This window comes from Balaenoptera borealis (genome assembly GCF_965194805.1).
Source record: "Balaenoptera borealis genome assembly, chromosome: 2".
Classification (NCBI taxonomy): domain Eukaryota; kingdom Metazoa; phylum Chordata; class Mammalia; order Artiodactyla; family Balaenopteridae; genus Balaenoptera; species Balaenoptera borealis.
The window spans coordinates 158,544,719-158,559,087 of record NC_138867.1 but is presented as its reverse complement, the minus strand read 5'-3'; the positions used below and the strand labels follow the sequence as shown (position 1 = coordinate 158,559,087).

The 14,369-nt window shown below is 39.5% G+C and overlaps 1 protein-coding gene across 5 annotated transcripts in view; it reads right to left on the bottom strand.

The window, feature by feature from the left end:
• LOC309624664 (uncharacterized protein C5orf47) overlaps positions 1 to 12,916 on the bottom strand; it is a 30,386-nt gene extending 17,470 nt beyond the window's left edge. For all 5 annotated transcript variants that reach the window (XR_014242078.1, XM_082382984.1, XM_082382986.1 and 2 more), the window contains exons 1-2: positions 12,587 to 12,916; positions 281 to 366 (exon numbers count right to left, since the gene is read on the bottom strand). Coding sequence is in view for 4 of the 5 variants with exons in the window: in XM_082382984.1 (XP_082239110.1) it covers positions 281 to 366; positions 12,587 to 12,878 (378 nt within the window). In the remaining variant the exon portion in view is untranslated. The remainder of the gene's footprint in view (positions 1 to 280; positions 367 to 12,586) is intronic.
• Between the last annotated feature and the right edge of the window lie 1,453 nt (positions 12,917 to 14,369).

Sequence of the window (14,369 nt, the reverse complement as noted above, 5' to 3'; positions counted from 1 at the left end):
ACATATATTTTCATGCTTTGAAAAAGCTCACAGTCAGCTACATTTTGATTAAAATGTGTTTTATATCTTCAAACACTGGAAGGACTATTCTTTATGGTTAATAAATATTTCCAAACCCAGTTTCATTACTGCTAAATTAATTCTATTTTCTCATCTCAGTAAATTAAATTTTTCAAAAGATGGCACTATTTTTAATGTCTTGAGTATCTTCACACGTTTGTATTTAGACAGGTTAATCTAAAATTCAAAATACCACTTATTCCCCTTTACAATAATATACCTTTTTCTTTTTCTTCATTATTTTGGAAGCTTCATTCAAAGGTATGGGGAAGTCAAACTTTTTAGCTAAATTCTTCTGGGTCAAACCTAATTAAAAAAATAAAAAAAAAAGAGCCACAAGGTAAAATATCAAGGTCAGCACAGACTTTAAAGGATTCACTATCCTGAGAATTGACAATTATAAATGTCTCTTGAGCTCTCTTTGGGGATTTTTACACTTGTTGGTATACTTCAGATCACTAGATAATACCAGTTTACCAATTAGCTAATACTATATTGGAAAAAAATAAAACAAGAAAACTAAGGATAAACTACCTTGGCGGTGCCTAGGAGATCTCCCTTTTCTGATTTGAAAGGTGAGCCCCCAAAAGGTCAGCAACAGATCTTGTTCTTTACCCCTCCCAGTCTTTGCACATGCTACACACCTGCCAGGCAAATGTCTACCTGCTCTTCAAGACTCAGCCCACACATCACCTCCTCTCTACAGCCTTCCCTCAATCACCCACAGCCCCACAAACAGCACTGGTTCCAGGAACAGGTTCCAGGGACACTTTGTTCACAGCACTCAGCACACTTTTATAGCATGTGTTTATACTGTTTCCTCCACTAGGCTGTGACCTCCTGGAGGGGCAGTGTCACCGTGTGCCTTATTCATCTTTCTATCTATGCTACCAGACACAGAGTGGGTACTAATAAAGGTTTGTCAGAGTGATAAGCTTCCTGACTCTACTCACTAAACCATGCTGCCTTCCCAAATATTAACTGTGAGAAGAAAACCTAAGGGATTGTGTGTCCAAAGACAAACCCGTACAACAATGAGCATGTGTTCCCTGAAAGCCTTTATATTTGGTCTCCTTTCGTCTGTAACACTCCATACGTACCCCAACCCTTCCCCACCTCATTCCTGCCCTACCACCACTCTATACCTGGCTTTCTTCTACTCCTCCAATATTTAGCTTTCCAGGGGTGGAGGGCCTTCTCTGATTTCACAAAGCACCCTATGCTCAGTTATCACAGGACTTATCATGTTGTTTACTTGAGGAGTATGTTCTAGTCTTCATTAGAGGTCCAGTACTGTATAAATTATATACACAATAAATATGCTGTTTGCTGAGTGAAATAGATTATGTTCTAAAACGGCATGTCCCTATTTAAAGTGATGAAGGGGAAAAACCTACAACCAAGATTACTCTACCCAGCAAGGATCTCATTCAGATTTGACGGAGAAATTAAAACCTTTACAGACAAGCAAAAGCTAAGAGAATTCAGCACCACCAAACCAGCTTTACAACAAATGCTAAAGGAACTTCTCTAGGCAGGAAACACAAGAGAAGGAAAAGACCTACAATAACAAACCCAAAACAATTAAGAAAATGGGAATAGGAACATACATATCGATAATTACCTTAAATGTAAGTGGATTAAATTCTCCAACCAAAAGACAGAGACTGACTGAATAGATACAAAAACAAGACCCATATATATGCAGTCTACAAGAGACCCACTTCAGACCTAGGGACACATACAGACTGAAAGTGAGGGGAGAGAAAAAGATATTTCATGCAAATGGAAATCAAAAGAAAGCTGGAGTAACAATTCTCATATCAGAGAAAATGGACTTTAAAAGAAAGACTATTACAAGAGACAAAGAAGGACACTACATAATGATCAAGGGATCAATCCAAGAAGAAGATATAACGTTGTAAATATTTATGCACCCAACATAGGAGCACCTCAATACATAAGGCAAATACTAACAGCCATAAAAGGGGAAATCGACAGTAACACAATCATAGTAGGGGACTTTAACACCCCACTTTCATCAATGAACACATCATCCAAAATGAAAATAAATAAGGAAACACAAGCTTTAAATGATATATTAAACAAGATGGACTTAATTGATATTTATAGGACATTCCATCCAAAAACAACAGAATACACTTTCTTCTCAAGTGCTCATGGAACATTCTCCAGGATAGACCATATCTTGGGTCACAAATCAAGCCTTGGTAAATTTAAGAAAACTGAAATCGTATCAAGTATCTTTCCCGACCACAACGCTATGAGACTAGATATCAATTACAGGAAAAAATCTGTAAAAAATACAAACACATGGAGGCTAAACAATACACTACTTAATCACCAAGAGATCATTGAAGAAATCAAAGAGGAAATCAAAAAATACCTAGAAACAAATGTCAATGAAAACACGATGACCCAAAACATATGGGATGCAGCAAAAGCAGTTCTAACAGGGAAGTTTATAGCAATACAATCCTATCTTAAGAAACAAGAAACATCTCAAATAAACAACCTAACCTTACACCTAAAGCAATTATAGAAAGAAAAACAAAAAAAGCCAAAAGTTAGCAGAAGGAAAGAAATCATAAAGATCAGATCAGAAATAAATGAAAAAGAAATGAAGGAAACAGTAGCAAAGATCAATAAAACTAAAACCTTGTTCTTTGAGAAGATAAACAAAATTGATAAACCATTAGCCAGACTCATCAAGAAAAAAAGGGAGAAGACTCAAATCAATAAAATTAGAAATGAAAAAGGAGAAGTAACAACTGACACTGCAAAAATACAAAGTATCATGAGAGATTACTACAAGCAACTATATGTCAATAAAATGGACAACCTGGAAGAAATGGACAAATTCTTAGAAAAGCACAACCTTCTGAGACTGAACCAGGAAGAAATAGAAAATATGAACAGACCAATCACAAGTAATGAAATTGAAACTGTGATTAAAAATCTTCCAACAAACAAAAGCCCAGGACCAGATGGCTTCACAGGTGAATTCTATCAAACATTTAGAGAAGAGCTAACACCTACCCTTCTCAAACTCTTCCAAAATATAGCAGAGGGAGGAACATTCCCAAACTCATTATACGAGGCCACCATCACCGTGATACCAAAACCAGACAAAGATGTTACAAAGGAAGAAAACTACAGACCAATATCACTGATGAACATAGATGCAAAAATCCTCAACAAAATACTAGCAAACAGAATCCAACAGCACATAAAAAGGATCATACACCATGATCAAGTGTGGTTTATCCCAGGACTGCAAGGATTTTTCAATATATGCAAATCAATCAATGTGACACGCCATATTAACAAATTGAAGGAGAAAAACCATATGATTATCTCAATAGATAAAGAGAAAGCTTTTGACAAAATTCAACACCCATTTATGATAAAAACCCTCCAGAAAGTAGGCATAGAGGGAACTTTCCTCAACATAATAAAGGCCATATATGACAAACCCACAGCCAACATCGTTCTCAATGGTGAAAAACTGAAACCATTTCCACTAAGATCAGGAACGAGACAAGGTTGTCCACTCTCACTACTATTATTCAACATGGTTTTGGAAGTTTTAGCCACAGCAATCAGAGAAGAAAAAGAAATAAAAGGAATCCAAATCAGAAAAGAAGAAGTAAAGCTATCACTGTTTGCAGATGACATGAAACTACACATAGAGAATCCTAAAGATGCTGCCAGAAAACTACTAGAGCTAATCAGTGAATTTGGTAAAGTAGCAGGATACAAAATTAATGCACAGAAATCTCTTGCATTCCTATACACTAACAATGAAAGATCTGAAAGTGAAATTAAGAAAACACTCCCATTTACCATTGCAACAAAATGAATAAAATATTTAGGAATAAACCTACCTAAGGAGACAAAAGACCTGTATGCAGAAAATTATAAGACACTGATGAAAGAAATTAAAGATGATACAAACAGATGGAGAGATATACCATGTTCTGGGACTGGAAGAATCAACATTGTGAAAATGACTATACTACCCAAAGCAATCTACAGATTCAATGCAATCCCTGTCAAACTACCACTGGCATTTTTCACAGAACTAGAACAAAGAATTTCACAATTTGTACGGAAACACAAAAGACCCCAAATAGCCAAAGCAATCTTGAGAAAGAAAAATGGAGCTGGAGGAATTAGGCTCCCTGACTTCAGACTATACTACAAAGCTACAGTAATCAAGACAGTATGGTACTGGCACAAAAACAGAAATATAGATCAATGGAACAGGATAGAAAGCCCACAGATAAACCCACGCACATATGGTCACCTTATCTTTGATAAAGGAGGCAAGAATATACAGTGGAGAAAAGACAGCCTCTTCAATAAGTGGTGCTGGGAAAACTGGACAGCTACATGTAAAAACATGAAATTAGAACACTCCCTAACACCATACACAAAAATAAACTCAAAATGTATTAAAGACCTAAATGTAAGGCCAGACACTATCAAGCTCTTAGAGGAAAACATAGGCAGAACATTCTATGACATAAATCACAGCAAGATCTTTTTTGATCCACCTCCTAGAGAAATGGAAATAAAAACAAAAATAAACAAATGGGACCTAATGAAACTTAAAAGCTTTTGCACAGCAAAGGAAACCATAAACGAGATGAAAAGACAACCCTCAGAATGGGAGAAAATATTTGCAAATGAAGCAACTGACAAAGGATTAATCTCCAAATTTTACAAGCAGCTCATGCAGCTCAATATCTAAAAACCAAACAACCCAATCCAAAAATGGGCAGAAGAAAAAAAAAAAAAACAAAAAAACAAAAATGGGCAGAAGACCTAAATAGACATTTCTCCAAAGAAGATATACAGATTACCAACAAACACATGAAAGAACGCTCAACGTCATTAATCATTAGAGAAATGCAAATCAAAACTACAATGAGATATCATCTCACACCGGTCAGAATGGCCATCATCAAAAAATCTACAAACAATAAATGCTAGAGAGAGTGTGGAGAAAAGGGAACCCTCTTGCACTGTTGGTGGGAATGTAAATTGATACAGCCACTATGGAGAACAGTATGGAGGTTCTTTAAAAAACTAAAATAGAACTACCATACGACCCAGCAATCCCACTACTGGGCATATACCCTGAGAAAACCATAATTCAAAAAGAGTCATGTACCAAAATGTTCATTGCAGCTCTATTTACAATAGTCAGGACATGGAAGCAACCTAAGTGTCCATCAACAGATGAATGGATAAAGAAGATGTGGCACATATATACAATGGAATATTACTCAGCCATAGAAAAAAATGAAACTGAGTTATCTGTAGTGAGGTGGATGGACCTAGAGTCTGTCATACAGAGTGAAGTAAGTCAGAAAGAGAAAAACAAATACCGTATGCTAACACATATATATGGAATCTAAAAAACAACAACAAAAAAAGGTCATGAAGAACCTAGGGGCAAGATGGCAATAAAGACGCAGACCTACTAGAGAATGGACCTGAGGATACAGGGAGGGGGAAGGGTAAGCTGGGACAAAGTGAGAGAGTGGCATGGACATATATATACACTATCAAATGTAAAACAGATAGCTAGTGGGAAGCAGCCCCATAGCACAGGGAGATCAGCTCAAGGCTTTCTGACCACCTAGAGGGTTGGGATAGGAAGGGTGGGAGGGAGGCATACACAAGAGGGAAGAGATATGGGGATATGTGTATATGTATAACTGATTCACTTTGTTATAAAGCAGAAACTAACACACCATTGTAAAGGAATTATACTGCAATGAAGATGTTAAAAAAATAAAAATAAATAAATAAAATGGCATGTCCCATTTTGTGAGAAACATGCCACTGATTCTGAGTGGGGCACAGACATAGCACTAAAGAATATTAACTCACATGGTGGGAAACTCATTCCCTTTCGAATTCTTTTTCAATCTTATGATTACAGCTAGGAGAAAGTCTGAGTTTGGAACTAGTGTGTCATTACGACTTTTCTAAGACTTGCTAATCTCTCTTTATAACTGCAGCAACCTCCAGCAGACAACCTATTTGGCTAGAATTTAATAATATCGTTTTACCTTTATTAGATTGTTTTTAATTAATTTCTATTTGTGGAAAATGATACATGTTTTCCACTGAGATAATGATGTAAAGTGTTCTAAAAAGAAAATTAGTTGGGAGGAAAAAAATGCACCTATTTAAATAAATATATTAAGTTAATGATAGTGTAGATGATGTGCAGATATAACATAGGAAAATAACTTAAGTTTGGGAAACTCTGCCCTTCATATACCCATATGTATCCTTCCCTCTAAGTACCTACAACCTGTGGAATACTATACCTGCATCACCTCCAAATGTTTTCTGTTTGTTAGTCTTACATAACCTAGACATACACTCCTTGAGGTCAAGATAGGAGCCATCACGTCTATCTGTATTAGTTGGGAATATAAAATATGTCAAGAAGTATAGAGGATGGGAAAAAGAAAAAAGGCAAAATTATTTCTTCCACTTATTTTGTGTATTTTACTGAGTCTATGGCTCCAGTGTATACCATAGATTTTTGTCCCAGCTTATGCTTCCAATCTGTCTCTCCTCCTCTTTCCATACACTCTGACCCAGTCAAAATATACTTCTCCTTCTTCCCAAATCATTATCCATCCCTGATCCATACTCAGTGCTTCACTAACATGTTTTTCCTACCTGTAATCCCCTCCTATCTCAGGAACATGTGTAAATCTCATGGAGCTACTTCCACCACCACGAAGCCTTCCTTGATTCCTTCATCCCCAAATTATTCACCACCTCCAAAGCATTTATTTGTACCTCCACAACAGCATTCAACATCCTCTACTATATATAAATTATGGGTATGTCTCTCAAGTTCTGTGAGAACAGGGAACCAGCTTGACTTATTAGTCTTGTTTGAAACATTAGAAGAGTTACCTGACTTGGCTGCCCCTGGATTTCTAAACTATAAGACATCTCACAAATGGCTTAAAAGCTTATCTTCCAGAAGTGTCTGTATCTCTGATAACTTGACTCCACCATTCAAAAATCTGCAGTGACTATAAAATTAGAGTCCCCGAGGCATTCCACAATGTGGTCCAAAGCTAATTTTTCATTCATTCAATAAATATTTAGTGTATGCACTGTGCGCTAGACACTGGGCTGATCACCTCCTCTTCCCTTAAGCCATTTCTGCTGAGTGTGCCAACATGTACTGGGCACCAACTCTACACCAAACACTGTGCTAGGCATTCTGCATGCATTACTTCATTTAAGCTTCACAGTAACTCATTAAGGTAGGAACTATTATCCGCATTTTACAGAAAGGGAAACTGAACATCCGAATAGTTAACTAACTTGGCCAATATTACACTGCTAGTAAATGAGAAAGCCAAGATTACGACTTTCTGACTTCAAAGCCAATGCTCTTGATAATAGCCACTGTCCCACTAGCAATTTCTCCATTCATTACCTTGATTTCTTCCTTCTATGTCTCCCTTTTCCTGAACTAGCAAAGCCCTTCTAAGTTGTCTCTCTTACAGCACTGATGCCTACTAGCTTATACTTCCATTAGTCACATTATTCATGTATAAGTCCCTTGAGAATAAAATATTTGTCTGATCTATCTGTGTCACTAGCACCTGACCTAGTGCCTACAGTATGGTAGATGTTAAATAAATGTTACTGAATGGATAAATAATTCACCTTTGTTTCCAACAGAGAGCCAGACAAAAGTATGCAATGAATGTCCACTTAATGTTAATACTAAATACATCCAAGAATGAGTAAAATCATTAAGCACTTAGTGATTTTACTCATTTTACTTAATGAGTAAAATCATTAAGCACTTAAGCACTTTCTGGCTTGATTGAAATGTAAGTCTACCTCAGGACCTCCTTCCCTTGACTCTGTTCTTGGTTCCACAAGCACAGCAGAGTGGTCACCAAAGTTAACGGCTCCATCATCCACCCAGCTGCCCAGCACGTAAACTTCAGACTTGGCCTCAACCCATCCTTCTCCCTCTTCCAGCCAGTCATCAATCCTGTCCATTCTGCCTCCATTGCCACTGTCTTAGTTCAGGCCTTCTATCTTTCCACTTTATTACTGCCTCAAAACTGTTCTCTGGCTTCCAATCTCTCTCAATCCCACTCCCTCCCCGTTATCCTCCCTCCAGCTCTGATCATGTCACCCCTGCCACAAAGGAATGGCAAAAAATTCCAAAATTTCAGGACCAAACTTCAAAACAAACTGCATTATTGTTTGTTTCCCAGAAGAGAAGCCAACTAGAGGAAAGCCATTCTAGGTCAGCACAAACCAGTTACAAGAGCAGAAAGCTGGTTTCACAATCTAAGCTCTTTGCCGTCCTGTTATTTCTACCTGACTTATGTGGGGATCTCCAGCACTAATTCATGCATCCTTTCCCTTCCCCCATGAGCTTCTTCATCTGTTTTTCAATGTTCTTCATTTCCAATCCACTATCTTAGTGCTGGACTATTATTTGTCTCTTTGATCTGTTGGTGCTAATGCAATACCAGTTCCATTTTATTCTTTCCTCACTTCCTGCTCTCCCCCCTTTAAAGGTGAAGAGCTCACCACCACCACCACCATACTCTCTCCAATTCCCAGAGTAAATCTTTTAACTGTCTTTATTATTCAAAGGAGCTGGAAACCTAGTGCTAAAGTGTCTTATACTACCCCTAAATTTTTTAATCACCAGCACAGGGGTCAAAAAAACCTGAGTGCCTTTTAGCAATGGGACCTTTGGAGGAGCATGAAGTCTAAAATAGTGCCCCTGACGAAGGATCTCTGAAAAGCTTATTCTCAGGAGTCAATCAAGTTACACAGAGTACAGTTTTATACTTCCAAATTATCAAAGTAAATTTAAGTAAGTTAAATTATCAAAGTAAAATTAAGTAAGTTCTGAAAGGATACCAAAAAAAATATTTATGTATTTTTCAACTTGAGCTTCAGTCTTGCCTGCCTCCAATGCGATCTCCCCTATACAGCATGAACTAAGTAAATCTGACCCTATTACTCCTCTTGTTCAAAACCTTTCAAGGCAGAACTTCTGGGTAGCTCTAGACCATGTGACGGGGTCGGGGTGGGGAGAAGCAGGGTATAGTAATCAACTTCCCAAAATTTCTCCCCAAAGAACTTTACATTACAAAAATTCTACATAAAACCACACCCTCAGCATTACTTGAAGACAGAGAATGCTGAAAATGCAAAATAAATGTAAGTCCAATGAGAAAAGTCATTACATCGTGGCACTATGATCCCATTTGCTCCAACCTCACCCTAAGCAGGGCTTTGTGGCCAGCAAGGAAGAGAAAGGAGGGACTCTAGAAAAGGTGGCTGCGGGAGAGCTGGAGCAACCAACAGCAAGATGAAATCCACCCTAACTCTGAAAATACTAGAAGATAACCAGGCAGATCACAGCACAGACTACAGGAAATAATTTCAATGTACGATTTAAAGGGCCAGACACCAAAAACGTGCACTTTAATGGGACTGATTTGGTTAAAGGGGCAAGTATGATTTAAAGGGATAAAAACAACTTAAAGGGACAGTCTTCCAATCTCTTGGCTTATGGAGGAGAAAAAGAACCCAAAGGAAAGCTCATAAATTAGGTCACAAAGAAAACATCAGTAACATCCATAAAGTGGAGACATTACAAACACCACTCTGATCACATGCAATAAAACTAGAGTTTACTAGGGAAAAAAAAAAAGAGAAAGTCCTGGAAATTTTTGAAAAATTAAATCTATTAAGCAACTCTAGAGTGAAAGTGATAATACAAACTTAAATTACAAAAAAATATATTTTTAAATAGTGACAATAAAACCACTATATATTAGAATCAATGGGATTTAAAGTAGTGGTTAGAAGAAAACTCATTGCACTAAACACTTTTATCAATAAAAAGGAAGAAAAAAATTAAATTTCTTGCTCAAAATAAAAGCACAGAAAGAACAAAGTAAACCAAAAGAAAGTACACATAAGGAAATAATGAAGTTTTATCTTTTATTATTTACCTTTATTATTGAGGAAGAGACTAGAAAAACAAAATACCTAATTAACAAATCAAAATCCTGTGTTTTTAAAAAAATTAACAAAACACTGGTGAACCTGATCAAGGACAAGGAAGAAAGCACATACATCAAAAAAAAAAGGAAAAGGGGGAAATAACCATTGAAACACAAGGAATTTTGAAAAATCATAAGACACTACTTTGCAGACCTCTATGCAAATAAATTTGGAAACCTAGATGAAATGGATAATTTCCTAGGAAAATACAGATTACCAAAATTGACCCATTAGAGTTGGAAAGTGTAAAGAGACCAATTTCCATAGAAGATACAGAAAAAGTTATTAAGGAATTATCCCACAAAAAGCACTAGATCTAGATGGTTTCACAGAATAATTCTACCAAATCTTCAAACACCAGATAGTCTCAATGTTCTATAAATTATTCCAGAGCACTGAAAAGGAAGGAAAAGTTCCTAATTCCTTTTATGAACTAAGTATAACCTGATACCTAAACCAGATGAAGAAGTACAAAGAAAGAAAAACTACCCTGTCTCAAATTCCAATGCAAAAATCCTAAACAAATTATTAGCAAAGAGAGTCTAACATTATATTAAGAAAAAAGTACATCATAACCAAGTGGGATTTATTTCAGGAATGCAAAGTTGGTTCAATCTTAGGAAATCCATTTGTATCATACACCATGTTAATAAATCTAAGGGAAAAATATTATCTCCATAGATTTAGGAAAGCCTTTGACAAAATTCAACACCCATTCTTAGTAAAAACATTGAATAAAATTAAAATTGAAGAATACATTTTAATGCTTTAAACATACACCCCCTTAGTCTTAAAGCCAATACCTTATTTAATGGGGAAATACTAGAGGGATTTCCCCTAAGATCAGGAACAAGGCAAGAATGCTCACTATCTCCACTATTATTCAACGTTCTATTCATGGTATTAACCAGTGCAATTAGACAAAAAAAAAAAAAAAAAAAAAAAAAATCAATTGCAGGCATAAAAATGGGTTAAAAAGAAATAAAATAATCTCTATTTACAAATAATATGATAGTATACCTGGAAAATCATGAGCATTAATGACAAAACTAACTCAAATAATAAATGAATTCAGTGAAGAACTAGGATCAAAAATTAACGTACAAAAATCAATAGGCTAAGTGAAAGAAGCCAGTCACAAAAGCGCCAATATTGTGTGATTCCATTTATATGAAATAGGCAGAATAGGCAAATAGGCAAATCCAGAAATTTGCAAATTTGCAAATTTGGTATTTTCCAAATTTGCCTATTGAGAATAGGCAAATCTATGGAGACAGAAAGTAGTTTAGTGCTTGTTTAGGGCTGGGGTTGGGGGCAGAGAGGGGGCATGGTGAGTGACTAGTCGCTAATGCGTACAGGGTTTGTTTGAGGGGGTAATAAAAATGTTCTAAACTGATTTTGATGATGGTTGCACAACACTGTAAAAAAACATTGAATTGCCCGTTTTAAATGGGTAAACTGAGCGGATTGTAAATTACGTCTCAATAAACTTTTTTTTTTTTTTTTTTTAAGCATAGGTAGAGGGATGGGCCCTCAAAAAGAGGTAGGACTTTTCCAGGTGATGGAAATGTTCTAGATACTGATTGTGGTGGTGTACTACCAGGTGTATAACTTTGTCAAATCTCCTGAAAGTTGTTGGGTTGTTTGTTTGTTTGTTTGTTTGTTTTAATCAAGAGGCTTTATATACACAAACAATGAACATCTGGAGGACATTACGGAAGAGGAAACCCCATTTACAACAGCAGAGAAGATCAAATACCTAGGAATAAATTTAACAAGATACATGAAAAACCGATAGAAGGAAAAATTTTAAATATAAAACATTCCTGAAAGACACAAAAGTAGAGTGAAAATGGAAAGCCATCCTCCCCCCTCTTTTCAAAGAGGAAGTGACATCATTAAAGATGTCGGTTCTCCTCAGGCTAACTTATAAATTAAATGAGTCCTGAAAGGAATATGGACACACATGCCAAGGCCCCCGTCATTCTGAGGGACTTCAGTGGCTCCGTCCAAGAGCCTCCCCTCTCGGATTCGGATCTCGGGCTGAACTCAAATGACCTTCGCTTGCACTTCAGCGCCCTCTCGGGGTAACACCGAAGCGCAGGTCGGGCTTGTCTCTCAGGCCCCCGGACGGACAGGAGGGCCGCCCACTGCCCGCGGCCAGGCGGGGGCTGGGCGCGGCGGCCGCTGAGCGACACTACGAGCCCGGAGCGGCCCACCGGGAGGGAGGCTGACCGGAAGCTGACAGGGAGGCCGCGAGCTAAGAAGCCGACCGCCCTGAGACTCGGACCCCAGGCAGGACGGCTGCCGAGGAGGACGGAAAGGCGGGCTGACCAGTCGGCACCCTCCACAGGCCGGGGGCCCCCTCCCGAGTCCCCGCCCGCCAGGCCCTTAGCGCCACCTGCTTGTGCCTCCTGCCGAGGCCGGCTCCGCGAGCTCGACGCCCGCGCCGGAGAGGAGGCCGCGGGGGCCCTGGGCGGGGAGCCGGGACACAGCTCCCCGCCGCCCGCGGCCCCCGGCACAGCCGCCCGCGGCTCCTCCCGGCTGCGGCCGGCCCCGAGCCCGGGGCTACACGGACCCTGAGCCCGGCGGCCGCCCAGCTGAAGGACGGCGCCGCACTGGTGCGAGCCGAAGCGAGCCACGTAGACGAAGCGCACCCGGTCCCGCCTCTGCTCCCGGCCCGCCGCCACCATCGCTGCCTTCGCGCAACCGCCGCGCGGTGCCCTCAGCGTCCAGCCCAGCGCGACTGGGGGAGGACGACGCGCGGAGGAGAGGGGCGCCTGGGGGCCAGACCACTGTGTGTGTGAAGGGGGGACGGGTAGAGCTGAGGGGCTGGACCACTGTGCACTGTGTAGGGGGTGAGGGGCGAGCTGTGGAGCAGGACCCCTGGGGGCGTGGGGGGCGGAAGGTGGGTTGGGGAGAGATGAGGGATGAGGGATAAGGGAACAAGTAGGGGAGTGAGAGAGGCTACAGAGACCGGTCATCCCGTGGGCAGCGGGAAGAGGGGAGTTTGGACCACTCTGCACGGAGGGGGGAGCAAGAAGGTGTTTGGTTGGGGGGTGGATGATGGACCACTCATCTGAAAGGTGGTGTTAGAGTTTGGAGACTAGATCACTTGGGGGTGGGGAGCAGACCATGACGGGCAGATCTCTCTGAGGAAATGAACTGAACCAAGAACAAGGTGAGGGAAAGAGAAGAGACCAGGTCAAGTAGCTTTACCATGGACCATCTCTAAATCCATACAGCATTTTACAGCAGAGGATCTGGGGCTCCAAAATGTAGAGTGACTTCCCCAAAGTAATAGACAGTGACAGAGACATACTCTCTTAAACGTCAAGAAATTGGATTATAAATATGTGCAGAAAAGTGCACGAATCATCAGTATACATATGGATAGATTTTCATGCAGTGAACAAACCCACGTAGTATCCGCTGAGGTTAAGAAATGGTGCACTGCAGAAGCACATCACGTCCTTGCCCAGTCCCAATCCCTTTCCCGTCTTTCCTGATTTCAAACAGCATCAATTAGTTTTGCCCATTGTGTTTGCCTTCTTTTACTCGTTACATTAATACAGGATATTGCATAAGTTTATACATCATTTGAATATACTACCATTTATTCATTCATTCCACTGTAGGTGGAAATTTGGTTATTTCCAATTTAGGGTAATCATCAATAGTGCTGCTGGGAACAACTATATATATATATAGTTGAATATATGTTATAGGATATGTACCTTAGTGTGGAATTGCTTAGGGTATTCATATGTTTAGCTTTAGCAGCTACTGACAGACAGGAATCTGAAGTGGTTGTACCAGTTTTCACTCCCACCAGCAAAGTATGAGAATTCCAGTTGCTCCACATGTTCACCACCCTTTGGTGTTGTCAATCTTTTTCATTTCAGCCATTCTAATGGGTGCGTACATTAGGACTCTCGAGAAAAAGAACCAGTAGGGTGTGTGTGTGTGTGTGTGTGTGTCTGTGTAGACAAGTTCATAATCTTCAGGATAGGTCAGCAGGCTGGAGACCCAGGAAAGAGCTGATGCTGCAGTTCAAGTCTGAAGGCCTTCCGCTAACAGAATCCACCCTTCTTCATGAGACATCATTCTTTTTCTGTTTTTCCTATTAAGGCCTTCAACTGAGACCATAATGAGGTCCACCCACATTATGGAGAGTAATCTGT